The sequence below is a fragment of the Limulus polyphemus genome, unplaced genomic scaffold (assembly GCF_000517525.1).
Source record: "Limulus polyphemus unplaced genomic scaffold, Limulus_polyphemus-2.1.2 Scaffold336, whole genome shotgun sequence".
Lineage (NCBI taxonomy): Eukaryota > Metazoa > Arthropoda > Merostomata > Xiphosura > Limulidae > Limulus > Limulus polyphemus.
The window spans coordinates 51145-69945 of NW_013665946.1; the positions used below are offsets into that span (position 1 = coordinate 51145).

At 37.2% G+C, this 18801-nt stretch overlaps 1 protein-coding gene across 1 annotated transcript in view; it reads left to right on the plus strand.

Moving 5' to 3' along the window:
- Positions 1-1869: 1869 nt before the first annotated feature.
- Positions 1870-18801, plus strand: part of LOC106457480 (regulator of microtubule dynamics protein 1-like) — a 40628-nt gene continuing 23696 nt past the window's right edge. The window contains exons 1-3 of the mRNA XM_013916900.2: positions 1870-2382; positions 4136-4301; positions 4788-4899. Of these exons, the coding sequence (XP_013772354.1) occupies positions 2006-2382; positions 4136-4301; positions 4788-4899 (655 nt within the window). The 5' untranslated portion in view covers positions 1870-2005. The remainder of the gene's footprint in view (positions 2383-4135; positions 4302-4787; positions 4900-18801) is intronic.

Sequence of the window (18801 nt, forward strand, 5' to 3'; positions counted from 1 at the left end):
ATTGTACCAACCTTGATACCTCTGTGCTGGACTTAACGTAGGATTCAAATTCAAGAGCTCTGGCCATTGCATCCTGCATAATAGAGGGGTGTGCTTGCTTCACTTGTATTTTCAGTTGTGGACTGTCCAAGGCATCTACAAACTGATCCCTCAGCAACAACTTGAGGAGATCGGGTGGTGCAGTTGGGTAGGCCTTGTATGCCATACTTTCCAAGTCCTGTGCCAGCTCTTGCAGGCTCTCCCCTTTAGCACGGACTCTCGTCCTAAACCTAGCCCTGTAGCTTTCAGACTGATTTTGGGTTCCGTACCTGAGTTCTAGAGCCGCTACCAGTGCTCTATAATTGTGCCTGTCGTCTGCTGACAACTGTCCAAGTATTTCTAGTGGTTTTCCCTTCAAGCTAGTTGCCAGATATACTGCTTTCTGCTCCTCTGTCCATCCATTCATTTCTGCCAGGAGCTCAAATTGTGCTCTATATGCTTCCCATGGTGCCTTTGTATCGAATTCTAATATATCCTCCTTGTGTAAAAGACAGTAAATCATCCTTTAATGTATTTGCTAATGTTTTCCATTTGTACTTCTTGCCACTGTTGTTGACTTTCCTGTAGTTGCTGCTGACTTTCCTGCAACTGTTGGAGACTTTCTTCCTGTTTCCTTTCTTGTTCCAGTTGCCACTGCTGTAATCTCTCTTCTTGTTTATTTTCTTTTTCTCCAACAATTGCTGTAATCTCTCTTCTTGTTTCTTTTCTTTTTCCACCAACAACTGCTGTAATCTCTCTTGTTTATTTTGCTCTTCGAGCTGCCACTGTTGCAGGTTTTCTTGCTACTGCTGCTGTATCTCTTCTTGTTTCTTTTCTTTTTCCTCCAACAACTACTGTAATTTCTCTTCTTGTTTATTTTCTCGTTCTTCTTGTTTCTTTTGCTGTTCTTGTATTTCTGCCATCCAATCTGCTAAGCTGTAGTTTGATTTGCCACTACTCGTTTCTATCTTCTTTTTTTCTTTTCCATCCCACTTGTGATACCAGTTTGTTACGTCTCTGGTGGTTTGTTAATTTCCCGTAAAAATTCTTCCCGAGGAACTTCAGCGATACAAATCATTTCTTAAATATAACAAGTTTATTATTCGTAAATACAACTTTACAATACATAGGATTTCCACAGTCACTTTAACTTAAACACACGCTATAATTCACAATGATTTACACACTTCACTTACGGTTTGACTCGATTATCCCCTGTTATCTATTTATCTGCCGGCTTATATACTAAAATAGAGGGCGTCTAGCAAAACGGTGGGAAGTTCGTGAGGTTTCCCGACTTTTCTAGAATCTTATCACATGTTACCAGAGTCACGTGACTTCCGCTGTCGTAACAATACGTATATTCACATTTCTTACAGGGTTTAACTGGGATTTGTTTGTTTATTTGAAGTTAAGCACAAAGTTACACAATAGACTATCTGTGCTCTGTTCACCACAGGTATCGAAACACCCGGTTTTTAGTGTTGTAAGTTCGCAGACATACCGCTGTGCCATTGGGGGACAATTTTAACTGGGAAGAGTGAAATGTGATGACGCATATAATGGCTTTCTGTTTTAGTATTTGTTGTTTTATATAAAACAGATTACTTCGATGAGTCAAAATATTCAGCCTGCTCGTTCTTATGTAATCAAAATTAGATTAAACTCCATTGATTTTTTTTTGAGAAAATAAAACATTAAGTACAACATATTCACTGAAATTATATAAGATATGAAATAATATTGCTAACTACAAAATATGAAAAATACCTATTTTACTTTGAGGCCTAATTGCAGTATTTTTCACGTAAAAATTAGATGGAAGAAAATATTATGGGGTTTAGGCGCCCTCTCCTGGAGTAATTGAATTGTCGATGTGGTTTGTTTAGTGTATGGATATGACTATGTTGTTACGGGTATTAAATGTAAATAGTAGTGTGTTAGGACATCGTAGTGTTGGATGATTTGAGGAAAAATAGAATAAAATATGGAGGCAGTTTTGAGAGATAGATGGACAGTAATAGCAGCTTTAGGTGCAGGAGTCGTTGTAGGTGTCAGCGGGATTTATATGTACTACAAACTTAATAGGAGTGTCACGCAAGAGTTATCTAATTTAGCTGGTACTATTGAAAGTTTAAAACGGGAGATCGAGGAATTAAAAGCCAACCATTTAGACCAAAGCAGTCACACTCCTCTAGCAATACAATCAATAGCTGCAGCTCCACCGAGTTCCGTCTCAAGCATAAGCGTAAAACTTGAAAAGACGAGTGATAAAAGAAGTGTCCTATCTCACTGTCATCTTCTTTCAGGAAACAGTTCAGCCTCAGACGAGACAGATGAAGTATATTATGATTTTACTGATGCGTAAGTTGAAACTCACTAGAATAAAATAATTGAAAAAGAAGCTTCATATTCCTTGTCAGTTTTAAAACGTATATTTATAAACACCAAGATGAATGACTTTTGTTTAAACTTTAATCAAGTTATTTTTTAATGTTGCGTTTTGAAGTTCAAAATTGAAGTAGATAATTTGTGAATATTAAGCTGTTTAGAAAATGCCCCCCCCCTCTCCACCTCAACTGTTAAAACTTTGAGAAACATAAGCAAAAATATTATGGAGGTTTTAACTATTATTTCTCACAAGACAGTGTAGTCTGTAGATTAGACACATATGAGTTAAATTTCAGATACCCAAATATTTTTAGTGTGATTAGGGTTTTTAGATGTCCCAGATTTTAGCCTTTTTTTTTTACTGTCCTGATCAGAAACAGTAAATGTATGAAAGTTTCTCTGTACCTTAACATAAGCTTGATAGTATAGTTTGTTATTAATATTATACATGGCTCCTCTAAATTTTACTTGGAAAGTTACTTGATAAGAGATTATGCAGTATAGCGTTCCTTTCCATTATACCACATTTTCTTATCAATAAAAAAATAGATTAAATCAAAGCTTAAAGAATCTCGGTAGTTACATTTTCTTACCATACCCATCATTGGACAACCACAGGAATTGAGATTTGATGACCTGCCCAATCACAAAAAAAAAGAAAATGAAGAAGTAACATTTTTCTTTTGAACAGGTTTCAAATAACTTAGGTGTATTTTTCATTTATTATATTTTAACTACATAAGCTTTTAACAAATTATTTTTGTTTGTGGTTTTAAATCATCATGCAGTAAACATCAGATTATTTAGCGAATAGTAAAAAAGTGTATAACTTTCTGTTTCAGAGCTGTTACAGTGTCACACCTGATGAGAAAAAGTCTCCCAGTTTTTTTTATTTTGAGAATTTGGTAATCGTTAGTGTGATCATCATATAAAAGAAGCCTGAGGCAAAGCCTTAAAAATAATAAACCTATTATTAATTTTTTATTTCTGTTTTCAGTGATGGAATTTACTACCAGAAATAACTAAAGCTGGCATGAAATAAACAATACACAGCATAATTTGTTAGGCTTTTATGACAATACACAAAATATTTGTTCTATATCTTAATCTAAAAAGAATTTTAATCACATTTCTTATTAAATCTTAATAATTATATTATATTAGGTAAAGATCTGGTAGAGAAGGAAGAAAATGATATAAAATTGGATTGGAGGTAGAAAGAAATGGCAGGATAAATACACATTTTCCAGGAATTTTCAGTAGTGTTTAAAATAATATTTTTTCTTTTCAGTATCACCTTTTCTGTAACTTTGGTTTCATTAATGCATAGAACACATCACTTCGGGCATGAATTCACTGTAAATAAAAAAATAGATTAAATCAAAGCTTAAAGAATCTCGGTAGTTACATTAATCCCATTATGACACAACACATTTATTACTGTAACATTTAATGATGAAGTCATTTATCAATAATTTTTGTTCTAGTACCACAATTTTTGTAAAAAAATAATTAAAATAATAATTTTAAAGTGTCATTATTCAGGTTCACTTTACATTTGAATGCATAGCTGAAATTTGTCAAAAGGTTTTTAAAGACATCATTTAGAAAATAAATTTGTAAATTTCATTTTTATAATGTCTTCAAAGCTTTTTGTGGATAAATTTGGGAACACATTAACAGTTTTGGTTAAATTACATCCCATTTTTTTCATTATTATCATTAGAGAAGAAGGTCTTGATTCATGGGCCACAGTTAGTAAGCCATTTGACCAAGCCAAGGATGAGATTAAGAGCGATGCAGATTGGATTGAAGAAATTGACCTAATGTTGGATGGGGATGCTTCTCAGAAAGAAGAGGCTTATACAGTGCTGTTTGCAAGAAAAGCAGAGGTTAGGATTATTTTGTTAAAACATCATCTTAGTAATAGGTAATGTGGCTGATTAAAATCACTAGTTAACTTCCAAAGTTTTAATTTTACTGTATGATAGAAAAATTAAATGAATGTTTCTCATGAATATACTTTACAGGCCAAACAAATGCTTGGAGGATTCTAACTTATCGACACAAAATGCCATAAAGTAATGGATGGTGATAGCCTTCTAGAAAGCAGAAGATAACAGTCAGTTCAGTATTTTGAGAGACAGATGGCTCAAAATTGTTAATTGTACTGATCCTGCAATTAAAAGAGAACTAGCCTGTGAAATCTAGTTGCCAGAAACTCCAAAATCAATTCACCTTTTAGCCCTAAAGAAAAACATATTTAATGTAATCTCCGTTTTGGCTTATAAGTTATTTATTTTAAAGACTTTGTTAAATAAATAATGCAGGAAACTAGGATTTAATTTTTGTGACATTTACTGTTCTTTTTCTTACAGTTTAAAAACAAAGCAGAGATATTGTGGAGGCTTGCAAAAGCTGCCCATCTTTGTGGAATAATTGCTGAAAAAAGACATGATCTAGAGAAGAAAAAGGAATTAGTAAAAGAAGGTATGATGCACTCAGATTTTTGAAAAACAATGTTAGTTGTTTTATATGAATGGACTGTTGAATTTTAATATATGTTATTAAATATTTAATATAAAGCAAATAAGATCAGGCTTTATCAACCACTGAGAGGTTGAACTTTTAAGCTTTCATTTATGTATATATGTTTACTTGATTAAAATGTTATACCTTGCTATTATGTAATTTTCATTTCCAATTTCTATACTTTACTCTGATTTAAGAGTCTTTACTTTTTTTTCTTGATATGGTTTTGTATAAAACAATAATTAGTTAGTATCTTTTATTTTGAGATAGTTTTCTTAAATGATAATTTTTTTTCTGAATGAATAATTTCATGTATCCATAGGAATATCTTGACAGTGTAGTAATTGAACAGGATCTATGTTTATGTGAATGACACACGAGGGAGCTGATCTACAAAGGTGGAGTATGATATATTAATATGATTTTGGAGCCTTGTTATGTTGTCACAGTACATGTTGCACTTCTGGTCATGCTTTATTTGATGTCTGTGCAGTTTGACAGTAGCCCTGCAGTATAATTTCACTTGCAGAAGGTTCCATCGTAAGGGTGTCATGTCAAAAACACACCACTACTCCATGCCCTGCCTTCCATAATCTAGGTAGTGGACAAAAGCAACAGCTTCCCAATGCCTGTTTCAACAGTCTAATTGCACAGAAATCCACACATCCTTCATCTGGTGACTTGACCAGTCCTCAGGATTCCCCAACGTGAGTTCCCCCCTCTTTTCTATTTGAGCAAGTTAGTCTTTACCACTCTCAGTTTCCAGTCACTGGAGCAGTGGACTGAGGTCTATTCCTCCTGAGTGATGTTTGTACTCTTTATTCCACTCAAGGAGAAGAGGGCAAAGCTGGTTACTCTCTCCCCCTTAACCCTGGATGGTTTTCCCAGATGTCAGGTGGGGAGCCGGTCCAGCCTATGCAGGAACTTCTTTGTAATACAGGTTCAGAGATGACACTTTTTTATTTGGTTGTGTGAGCTTGGTCCTTCTTTTTGGTCATTCTCTTTCTTTCCACGATCATGAAACAGGGTGCTCATCTCCTTGTAATTCCACACACAAAGCATCACATCCATGAGCCATTGTTTGAACTTCGTTTGTTCCACATCCTCCTTGTAATTCTAGGGACAGGAGGTATTTCCATTGCCTCCCAGGTTGAAGAGTTACGATTTCAGTTCACAATCCCAAGCTGGGTGATCTCTGTTTGTTCAGGTTCAGTGAGATGTGAATTGGCTCCGTAATTCCAGGTTTGGTTTGTTGCATTCTGAGCTTCTTCAGATTGTGGGGAAGACTTCTCTGTTTGGATGTTGCTTGCCTTCTCTTTGTAATTCTGGTGGCTCGCATGCAACATTCTGTAACTTTCAGGTTGAGTGCTTGGGCCCGTAATTCCGAGTTTGGTTGGTTGTATTTTGTGCTTCTTCAGGTTGGAATAAGGGTTTGTCCACTTAGGTGTGGCTTGCCTTCTCTTTGTAATTCTGATGGCTCGACATGCAACATACTGTAACTTTCATGTTGGGTTCCCTTCATGTCATATTTCTTTTATACAGTTATATCATATTGTGGTCCCCTTGCCATAGCCACTACATCTTGGATCTAGCTTTGAGTCTACAGCCCTATAATTCCAATGACGAGTTGGGGCCTGGACAAATATCATGATAATGAATAATGTTGACTCTGTAGCCAGTTGGCATTTACCACCCACGTTTAGATTTCACTTTATCTTGACAAAGAGCATACCTGTTCCAGAAGTAGTGCAGACCTCCACTAGTGTGCTTTCTTATATCTCAAATTTGTACACCTATTTTTCTACACAGATGCTTTCTGTTTGGATATTGTCATCACTGGTTTCTCCACCTGGTCAATGTGGGATTGTAGCTAAAGTGTTTGAGCAGAGTTGTGTTTTAGAAGTTCACATTTTCTTATACTGAAAATGTATTTCTGATAATACTTACCTCCTACCTTGCTTTAACACCCTTCCTCCCCATGATAGCAAGTGTTCAGGATTGATAATCTTACCAGTCTTGAAAAACTGAATAATAAAGAATAATGGCTAACTTATATACGGATTGGGTATAGAGGGCGCATTGATGTATGTGGAGAGAATCACAAGATTAAAATCAATAGGGGTGATAGAGTGAGGTATAAAAGTAGAAGCAAGGTAGAATTCATGCCATTGCTTAGACAGGCAAAGAAGAGAACCTTTCGTGGGGATAAAGCTATGGTGTGAGATAAGCATTATCAAGAATACACTTTGGTATAGGAAATTGTAAATTTTTCGGAAGCCACTGAGCATTATTTACATTAATGTTAAGTATGGAAGACTGACTTGTTCTTGCAATTTAATTAAGCTTATTAATTTTTTCTTTAAATAAAGTTATGCAATCAGTGTGTAAATAATCGATTATTTAAGAAAGTAGATTCTGATATGACCTTACTTTCTTTCACACAAAGCTATTTCAATTTTCTTATGCTCTCTAAGGATTGCTAAAATTTTTTTCTGATCAGTGCACCAGTCTATATACCCCATCAATTTCGTGCCATTTATGAACATGTACATTCCATGTGACAACTCTCCACCAATAGTATTGCACCTAGGTTCCTCTGCTATTCCCACTCAATCTTCACTTTCTCGATTGGCATAGCATTGTTTAGGCATGTGTTTTTTCGCATGTGGTTACCATTTATGTACGTGCTTCTTTGCCATTTCAGATTTTTTCAACAGTTTTATTTTACTGGGTTTGCATTCACTTGTTCCATAAATTTTTTTTGCATTAATTTTTTGTTACCGAATTACCAGTGATCTTAGTCTGAAATTGGTGATCAGTGTATCGACTATGGAAATTCCTGTTACAGTCGAAATCACTATTGATACAACTTCCCAGGAATCTGGTTTGACCTTATCTGAAGTGGAGGTATAGGTTTTAATTTGAAAGGAGCTAGAATCATATGTTTGGCTGGCAATTTCTTCTTTTCAATGTGATAATGTTTCTATGAGAAGATAATTTGGACTCTCTTTTTCTGGGACCTTCTTATTTTGATCTATCACACTCTACACTTTTTCAGAAATTTTCACTTTCCACCAGTTGCCATGCCATTATATCACTCACTTTGGTGGAGAACTGTTCTTCTCTCCCTTTCTTCCTATTGCTTCCAGTTCTCCCAGTGGATCTGTGGTAAGTTTTTCAACATATACTCTTCACACCTGCATGATGTACCCATGGTAAGCACAGTTTCAATGCTCTTTGTGTGGCTTTACCCTTATTTACACACTGGAGAATTATTTCACATCATCAGTACTTGGACTTTGATAAGTTAGATATTTATGTGTCCTTTGTCATCTAAGTTATTTTAGGTAAATTTAATAGTTTTGCATGTTCGTTATTATTATTATGTACTTTGTAGATTCGGCAAATATCATGGGTTTGTTAGTTCATTATTAATAAGTACTTTTACTAGGTAAGTTTAGACTGTTTGTAAGTTACATATCATTATTACTGGTAACATCTAATTCATTGTTCTATTTGAGTAATGTTTTTTTTTTGTCATTGTTAACTATGTGACTTATCATCCAAATTTTGGCCAATGTAAGACTTAATTATATGTCCTTTGTCATTTGGGTTAATTTATAGTAATTGTAAGATAGATATTAGTTATTAATATGTTTCCTGGGTAATTGTAGTTGCTTTGCATGCTTGTTATTATTACATACTTTGTGGACTAGGTAAATTTAGATGGTTTGTCCTTTGATATTTATAAGTACTTTGTTAACTCAGTATGTTTAGATAGTTTGTACATTACATATCATTACTATTAGTAACATATAATTCATCATTTTATCTGGATAATTTATTTTTTTCATCATTGGTAACTGTGTGCCTTATCATCCTAATTTGTTTCGGTGTATAACTTAAATTTTTTGCTTTGTATTCATTTCTTTCCTGTTCATAGGACTGAGCTTGGCTTTGGCTCCTTTTCCTATGTTTGATACTAGAAACCTCATTTTCTCCTTGTAATCTACAATTTGGTGTTCTTTCCCAAGGTGTCCACTTTGTCAATAGTTAGTTATTGCTCTAAGTTATGAGTTTCCAGTTCAGGGCCCTACTGTTTGGACTAACCTTGGCTTTTTAAGTGTTTTGTTGGGAGGTACAAACTCTTGCCCAACATCTTCACTTTATAAGTCTTTGCACTCTTCTTTCTATGGATGACTGGCTCCTGCTTGTTTCTTCCTGTTCACATTCCTCTGCTCCTACAGGAAGTAGCACAGATGGGATTCTTGATGACGGTGTGGAAATCCGTTCCTACCCCCTCTCAATACCCCATTAATTTGGGAGGGTTCTTCTTTCTAACATCAGTCAGGCCCAGCCTTTTTCTCTTTCTCCCCGGGTTTATAGCAAGCAGTTTACATGTCCCTCACCACACATTTTTTTCAGCTCGAGAGGTTCTATCTCTTTGGGGATGTGGGCTTTCTTGGGTGCTCTCATTCCCATGGGTTGGGATCATATGCATTCCCTTTGGTGGATATCCCTAGATCAGTGGAACTTCACCTCGGATCTTTGGCTTGGTGGTTAGACAGAAACCACACCATGGTGGTGGAGCTGCATATTCCACCTCATCTGGATTTACATCTGTTCACAGACTCGTCTTTATAGGGTTGGGGTTTTTACCTTGACTCCTGGGAAATTTCCGGTTTCTGGTTGATCAAGGAGTCTTCTCTCCATATCATCTTTCTTGAGCCTTTGGCAGTTTGTTGAGCTTTGTCCCACTTCCTTCCTCTCCTACAAAAGGAAGGGGGTAATTATAGTACAGTCTGACATCTTCATGGTGGCCACTTATATCACAGAGCCAGGGGGTACCAATTCCAGGTCTCTGCGCTTTCAGATCCTGTCTAAGCCCACAGTTACCACATTGTGGTCTTAGCTTGCCATTTTCCTGGCTCCCTGAATCTGGTGGTGGATTGGTTACACAGGCCTGCAATGGTTTTATTGTCTTGAAATTTTTACATGCTCTACAGTAATTCCTGTATGCTGAATCTGAATATGATTTCCATTTTTCTCCATCATGTGCATATTTTTCACAAAACGTTATATGTAGTTTTACATAAGTGAATCATTTTTCATTGAAATCGTGTCACATTTTGTTATGCTTAAAATGTTGACAACCATTGGCTATATCTTTCTGTGGACCAATCGTGACATGAAAGTCATTCTAGAACCCATGAGAAACACACAGCTAGTATATAAACGGCTAACAGGCCACATGACATGTCATTTCTGGATAGTATTTGTTTGTGCATGCACTTTCACATTATTTTTTCTTTTCAATATTATTTATTCATCACTATGACAAGACATTGTGTAAATGATCGAAACATATTCTGTTATATTTATGGTAAATTTGTTGTAAAGAAACAAAGGCAAAACAGTACAGAATTCATCAAATAAGCATATTATGCATATTTTGGAATAAACTTTGGGACCAAGACAAATCATGAGCTCTGCCCAAAGTTTGCAGCATTCATGTCGAAGAGTTGAGAAAATGACTAAAGGTAAGAAAAATCTTTGCTTTTTGGAATTCCAATGGTCTGGTGTGAGCCTAGAAACCATGGAGATGACTGCAATTTTTGCTCGTGTAATGTGCAATGCTACAACACTCAAAATAAAAAAGAAATTTCATGTCCAAACCTTCAATCTGCTATAAGACCTGTTGCTCATGGATCTGTTGTACCTGAACCTACTCCACCAGAGAATCTTAATACAGTTTTATCTGATTCTGAACCTGATATCAATAGAAATGATGATAGGGATTGTTTTCAACCTGAAACATCTGGTGAACCACAACTTTTCACATAAGATGAACTCAATGATTTGATGAGAAATTTGGGCCTTCCAAATGATTCTTCAGAGATTTTGGGGTCCAGACTTTGGGATAAGAACTTACTTTGTCCAAGGACATCATTTTACTGGTACAGAAATCGTGAGAAAAAAGTTTATACCATACTTTTTGCAAGAATGTTCTCTGATTTATTATAACAATATTGCTGAATTAATACCAATGCTAGGAGCTGCAGCCTATGAACCAATAGAGTGGCGATTGTTCATTGATTCCTCCAAAAGAAGTCTAAAAGGTGTTCTCTTTCACAGTGGTAACATATATGCATCTGTTTCTATTGCTCATTGGGTTCAATTGAAGGAAATGTACAAAAATCTTGAATTTCTTCTTAATAAGGTCAAATACAAAGAACTTGGTTGGCTACTTTGTGGAGACTTAAAAGTCCTTCGTATGTTGTTGGGTCAACAATCCAGGTTATACAAGGTTTCCGTGTTTTTTGTGTGAATGGGACAACAGAGCACAAAATCAACACTGAATAAAAAAGCAATAGCCATGCAGAGTCAGCCTGATACCAGGATAAAAAAAACACTGGGTGTGAAAGTTTTGTAGACACAAAGAAAGTCCTATTACATCCACTTTACATAAAACTGGGCTTGATGAAGCAGTTTGTAAAGGCCTTAGACAAAGATGGCAACTGTTTTAAGTATCTATGTGGGCAATTCCCAGCTCTTTCAGAAGCGAAACTTAAAGAAGGTATTTTTGTTGGGCCTCAGATTAGGAAGTTTACTTTGGATGAATACTTCTAAAAGGACAATAAGGAAAATTGAATAAAAAACATGGATTGCTTTTAAATATGTTATTGACAAATTTTTAGGAAATAACAAGGAACCAAGCTACGAAAATATTGTCGATAACATTTTCGATAAATTCAAAGAGTTGGGTTGTAATATGAGCTTGAAAATTCATTTCTTACACTCACATATTGACTATTTTCCTGAAAATGTTGGTGTCATCAGCAAAGAACAAGGGGAAAGATTTCATCAAGACATCAGGGAAATGGAGAGGAGGTATCAGAGAAGGTGGAACATCAGCATGATGGCTTATTACTGTTGATAATTGAAACGAGATGCTCCAGACGCAATACGTAAAAGAAATACCACAACACATAGTTTTGAGACTAAAAGATATTGATTTCACAAAAAAATCAAGATGAATGAGGATGCATATTCGCTTGACATCAATGTTCTTCCCTTTTCTTTAGTTTGTTAACAAATATTAAAAATTGTTCATTGTGATAAACAAAATAATAATTTGATCTAAGTAACAGTTTTTTTTTCTTCACGATTTGTAAAAACTCCTTACATGATAGAAAAAATGAATATTCTTTTTGAAATATGTGTAGCTGAATTAAGAAAAATCTGTTATTAAAAAAATCCAAAACTTTTATGAAGTTTAAATTTGAAGGCCTGTGTTATCTTCTCCCAACAAGATTCTCTTCATGGAGTTGTTTCTCAATCCACAGGTCTCTAGGTGGGTGTGTTCCCAGCCATGGATGCCTCATATATGCCTTTGCCACCCATTGGAACACCAAACTTCCTCCATTTTGGTTTCTCTTTCTTCATCCATTAATCCTGGGGATGGCCAAGTTCTCTCAAGATTGGAGAGGTCTTCACATTTATGCTAACCTCCCATATTTGACTCCTCACCAACATTCTTTCCTTATTCCAAACCACTCCATGTCTCCTCCTACTGGTGGTTCCATCTTGGCTAGCACAACCATCGTTCCCACTACACCAACCTTATTCCAAACTACTCTATGTCTCCTCCTACTGGTGGTTCCATCTTGGCTAGCACAACCATCATTCCCACTACTACAACCTTTACTTGTACAACCTTCCTCCCTACCCTTACCTCTGTCTTGGTCCCTATTCTGTCAACCTTGGTCAGACATTGTTCATCCAGATATCACCACACACTGTCTTCATGCAAGGCTTTTGTCAGGTCCATTGTCTCAGCCCAGGTACTGTCTCCACATGTTGCATCTTTCCTTTCCCAATCTATTAGACCTTCCATGTCTTTTTTACAATAAGCATTGGTATACTTTCCACCTTTGGTTTCTTCAACGTGTTTTCCTTCCTTCCCACCTTTCTGTTCCTCATCTTTCCCTATTCATCACCTGGTTGTTTGACAAAGGCTTGTTCACTTCGACCATGTTTAGCTATCGGGTGGCCTTGTCAACACCTTCTATTTCTCTGGGTTTCGTCTTCCCCTGTCATTTCCCTCCTTTTTTCCTCTCTTTTTGAGTTCTGCATCCTCCATGTTCATTTGATTCACCTAATTGGGATCTCAGTGTGGTCCTTTATGCCTTTCCTGTCCTCCCTTTGAAGTTTTGTCTTCATGTTCTATCTACTGTCTCTCCCTCAAGACATTTCATTCTGCTCCTTGCTTACAGATGTTGTTGATCAGATATTTCTGCCTTTAATGTTACCCACTTCCTCTACCATTCCTTTTATGTCATACTATATCCTGGCATGTCTTTACATCCTTAGACCAATGCTTCTCATGAAGGCTGTTTGACTTTCACATCCATTTCCTTAAATTCCATTTCCCACCGGTACTCCCATTCGAATCTTGATCGCCTTCTTTATCCAGTTTGCTCCTTATAGTGTTATATGTTTTTGGGTTCAAGTTCCTGTCCTTTATTCTCTGGAGCTCTTCCATTTCCTGTGATCTATCCCCTGTCACGATAACTGGTTGGGTTTGTCAACTCATTAGGCTGGTGTATTCAGACTTATCCATAGAAGGTTGCTGCCTCTACAATGTTTCTTATCATATTCATCATATCTCTGACTTCTTGCCTTCTCTATTTGTTGGAGGAGATCATCCAGGTTGGAATGTGGACTACTCGCAATACCTTCATCACAGTCTGTACAATCTGGCTGTATCTTCCTCTGGTGGATATCATCTCCCTCTCATGGCAATTCTACACACATCCATTTGCCTTTGACTAGGGTAAGTGTTATCACTTCCTTTCATTTATGTTTTTATTTTCAGCAACCCTAGTTTTAACCACTGATAATGGGATCCCACTCTGTGGTAGGTGTTGCCTAGTCAGGTATCCTTTACCTCAAACCCACACTATTTACTGATTGCACTATAATGCTCACTGTAGAGATGGGGTGTTTTTGCAAGACCACTGGTGGCATATCCATGTATATATATGTTTCTAGATATTAGTAAGTTTCACTCAGTGGTGAACCATCACTCATGGGCTTCATGGGTAAAGCAGAATGGGATTTCTGTCCATCCCTGTTGACCCTTTGATTGAATAAATTAGAGTCGGTCTGCATTTCAAAATATGGAATTGCAGGCACCCATTGTGTGATGTTCTTCTGGACTCCTCACCATGTTTACTTCCTCCTCCCCATTATTCTTCCAGTGGAGCATGGGAATCCTTACCACTTGCCAGTCACTGGGCTGGTGGACTATGGAGGCTTCCTCCTGAGTGGGTTTAGAAATTTACTTTACCATAGGTACTCATGATTATCCACTCAGAGAGAAGAGGGCAAAGCTGGCTTCCCTCCTTCCATTTCCCTTGGATGCTTTTTCTCAGGTGGACAGTTGTTGAATAAAGAAAAGGTTGTAGCAAGTCCAGTCTATGCAGGATTCTCATCGTAATACCGGTTTTGGGATGACACCACCCTATTCCTATGGTTGTATGCAGTAGAGGCCCCTCTTCTCATTAATTCTTGCAAGAGGTTCTTTCTCTGCTACTATGGTTGAATTTAGGGGACTTTGTCTGCCTTTTAATGCCAGCTACAGGATGTATGTACGCTGTTCCTATGATTGACCAAATGTTCCATGTTTTCCTTGTAACTCCAGGTGCAGGATGTCTCATCCCTGCATTTATGGTTGTGGGATTTATGATATCTGTTTGTAATACCAGTTACAGATGTTGCCCCATTCTTACAGTTGAGTTGAGGCAATGCCATGGCCCCATAATGCCAGGTTCAATTTGTTGTAGTTCTTGCTCCTACAGTTGTTTTGGGAATTTGTCTGGTTATGGTCAAAGCTAACTTCCTCTTCGTAATTGTTTGATGTATAACACTCTGTTTACTCATGGTTGGGGTTGATGAATATATATATATATAACACAGGCCACATGCCTTAGCCACTATGTTTATGTAACCATATGTTACATTATTACAACATTTTTTTTTATCCTCAACCTTGCTGAGGATGAGTCCAGTTCATGTTGTTAATGTACATAGCTAATTCTGTTTATATTTTATTATGGATTGCACCTCTCAGAACAAATTGCACTTGTGCACATCCTTTTGTCCCATCATATCAGATTGATTTCATACTTCAAGGGCAAAAAGGATACCTGTTCCAAAAGTAGTGTGATACCCCACAAGTGTGCTTCATTTTCATCTCGGTTCATTTTGGGTAGTCGCTTTCTGCTTGGTTTTTATGTTGTGTGTCTATGCTGGCCCCTCCACATTTTTCTTACACTGAAAATGTATTTCCAGTAGGTACTTACTTCCTCTCACACACTTCCCACTCTTTCTCCTCACTGCCAGTGTTCTTTTGGAGCCTGCCAATGCTCAAAAGCGAAGATTGAGCGGGAATAGCAGAAAAAGCTAGCTGCAGCAATATAGGCGGTGTAATACTATTGTTGGAGAGTAGTCACATATGTACATGTTAAGAAATGGTGCAAAATTGATGAAGTATATAGATTGGTGTGCTGATTGTGAACATTTTTTACCAATGCTTAGGGGGCAGAAGAAGATCGAGATAGCTTTGTGTGAGTAGAGGTAAGTATGTAAAATATATTTTCAGTGTATGAAAAATGTTAACTTTTGTTTTAGAAAGCTGTTTCACTAGAATTCACCCATAAAAATGTCTTATAGGGCCAGACTAGCATGTGGGAATGTGTGCAACATATTTCAAGATATGTGAGAGTTATGTACAGGATTGTTATGTTTTGTAAAATGTGTGAATATAAAGTTCAAAGTTGATTATTTTATTTCAAACCTCTTAGTATTATCCTTTGGTGTTTCAGTTGATTTGTTCCCACTCTGGGCATCTTCTAATTAATCCCTTTGTGACTCACCTCAGTGCCAAACTTCCCCTCTTTTGTTCTCCACTCCCTGACTTAGCAGCTCTGGCTGTCAGTGCTCTGAGCCAGGATTGGTCTAATATCTCTCTTTTATGCTTATCCTCCTCATTGGCTTCTTAATTGTGTTCTATTTCTCATTCATGTCACCCCTTGACAGATCTTTCTAATTGCTCCTACTTGGTCAGCTCAGTTGTGGTTCCCCATCTTACACCATTTGATATACATGGAGCCCATTCCATTTCCTGGCCCCCATAGTAATTCAGTGGTAAGTCTGTAGGCTTATAATGCTAAAAATCAGGTTTCTTGACCCATGGTGGGCACATCACAAATAGCCCATTTTGTGGTTTTATATTTAACAACAAATAAAATCAACTTCTTTGAAGGTTTCTTCTAACTCAGCCACAGATGTCCATCTTTCGTGATGAGGTGTCATGCCTTTGGCTTCATGCATGGGGTTTTTCAGGTCACTTGTTTGACTCTCAGGCTTTTCATCCAGAGTAGTCCATTTCCTGTCTTATTCTTGCTGTTTTTTTTACAATGGCCCTCTATCAGAGCAAATGGATTACTTACCACTGCTGGTCCCTTTGCTCTTCCATCGGGTTGTTCTACTCAGGCCTATATCACTACATATTTTACTTGGCTTTTTGATAGAGGTTTATCTGTGTTGATGATCACTGGTTATAGAGTTTCTTTTTCCACCATCTTTTGTCTCTTACCTGGCCCTTATCCCTTTCATTTTCCAATTTTGATAGACCTCTTCCATTTTATCCTACCAGTCATCCCCTCTCCCAGTACTTATTCAGGACTGGAACCTCTGCATCATTCTCCAGGCTGTCACTACTTCCTCATTTCAACCTCTGACCCACTGTTTTTTTTATAATCTATCCCTGAAGTCATATTTTCTCCTCCAGCTTGCTTGCAGGAGACATCATTCAAATATTTATACATTGGATGCATCCTATACTTTTTATCACAGGGAGCAGTTGATTTTTTTCCAGACCACTCCTTTCTTCCAAAGACTTGGACTGCTCAGGAAGGAGATTGTATATTCTCCCATCATTTTCTCTTCTGTTTCTTCTTCATATGATCATTCCAACTGCAGTTGTCTTTAAGTGTTTGGTTGAGGCTGTTTGTTGTTATCTCACTCGAACTGCCCCTTGTGTGGAAACCACTATTGCCTGTTCTCTTCTCATGACTTGTCACATTCAGTTTTAACCAGATGGGTTCATTACCTCATCCTATTTCTTGGGTGAGGATGCCCTTTAACTTTATTGCATCACCTCTCATCAGGTTTGTCATCTCAAGGCCTCTCTTGCTTCTCACCAATATTGTTTCATGGATGTGATCCTACAGGTCAGAGTGTAGACAACACCTAACACATTTGTATCATGTTACCTACATTACATGGCAGTTTGTTGTGCTTCTTGCTTTGATATCTCTCCAGTTGCCATTCTCCAGTCTACCCAGAGGCTCTTGTGAGATGAATATTATTATTTGTTCTTCACTTTCTCTCCTGTTCACTCTTTGCTTTCCTTAGGTCTCACTGTCCATCACCTTATGACATTGAAGCCCACCTAGTGACTGCCATATCCTCACTGGGAATAATTATCCTGAATTACAATTGAGAAGGAAAGTATAGAAAGTGTTAAGCCCATCCGCCCAGTGTATATATATATATATATATATATCTTCCAGGCTGTTCTAAGCTTAAAAATAAAAGACAACACCAAGTGTATGCCTACCATGACATCCATTGCACTGTTTCTCATTATGGAACCTAATTTCAGATGATTGTTCCTGACGACACTGTCCAACCACTTATCTGGTGTTCTCCACCATAAAAATTTTCCACTCAATTTCTTCTATTGCAGTATGGGAGACCCCCTCCCTGCTTCCCCAGTCTCAAGCCATTGGGGAATTCAATATGAAAGTTCCTCATCAGGTGGTGCAATCCCACTGGTACAAGACCAAATGGATGCACCCCTTATTTGGGAAGTAGGGCTGAGGTGTTACTTGGTAGTGTAATACAGGACTTCCAATTATGCTCCTTTGTAGTTCCAGCTGGATGGGTCTTGGGTTTGCCTTATGATACAGGTCTGTTATGCTACTCACTATACCTGATTGTGATATCTCATGTAAGTATTTCTCCAATATGAAATGGCCTGATTTCTAGTCCAAGCCACACTACATGCTCATATTTAGCTGGCCACACGTAAGATAATGACCAGTTAAGCATGTTACATTCCATTAACTTTAGTGACACTTTAACACCATGCAAGATCCTTGTAATGTTTTCTTTTGCTCTGTCTCTTCTCCTGACAATGAGTACCACAATAACATTCAGCAAAGAATATTCCCTACTTGAGATGGATGTCGTCTCCCATCTAGTGCTGCCCCACTAGGCTAGCCTCCACCTCATGGATGTTGCACACAGTGGGCTTACCCTTTTTGATGCTGTTTTCAGAAGGTAAGTCATCTTTGTTATTTATTTATTTGAACTGGTCTTCCACCATCTTCAATGTATTTTAAATACCCACCTCTCTGCACAACCTTCCATCCTTCCTCCCCATTTCTGGTGCATATTGTTTGCACTGTCAAAAATGAGCCTGTGTTCACATGCTTGTGCTCCTGGGGATTACTGTATATGTAGGATTTGTTGCCCTCCTTTTGGCGGAGGGCTAAGTCTAATGATGATTACATCAAAGGCTAGAGCAATATACATTGACATGTGTTGGAGTTGGAACTTTGTTCAAGGCTTGTGGCACGTGCAGGAATTTGCATGGCAATGCATAGAAGGTAAGAGATTTTTGTGGTGCAGAAAAATGAATATTTATTTGAAATAGATTTTCAGGTAAGGAAAATGTAACTTTTTAATGTTACTATTAAATTAATGCATGATCTCAAATGAGTTGTG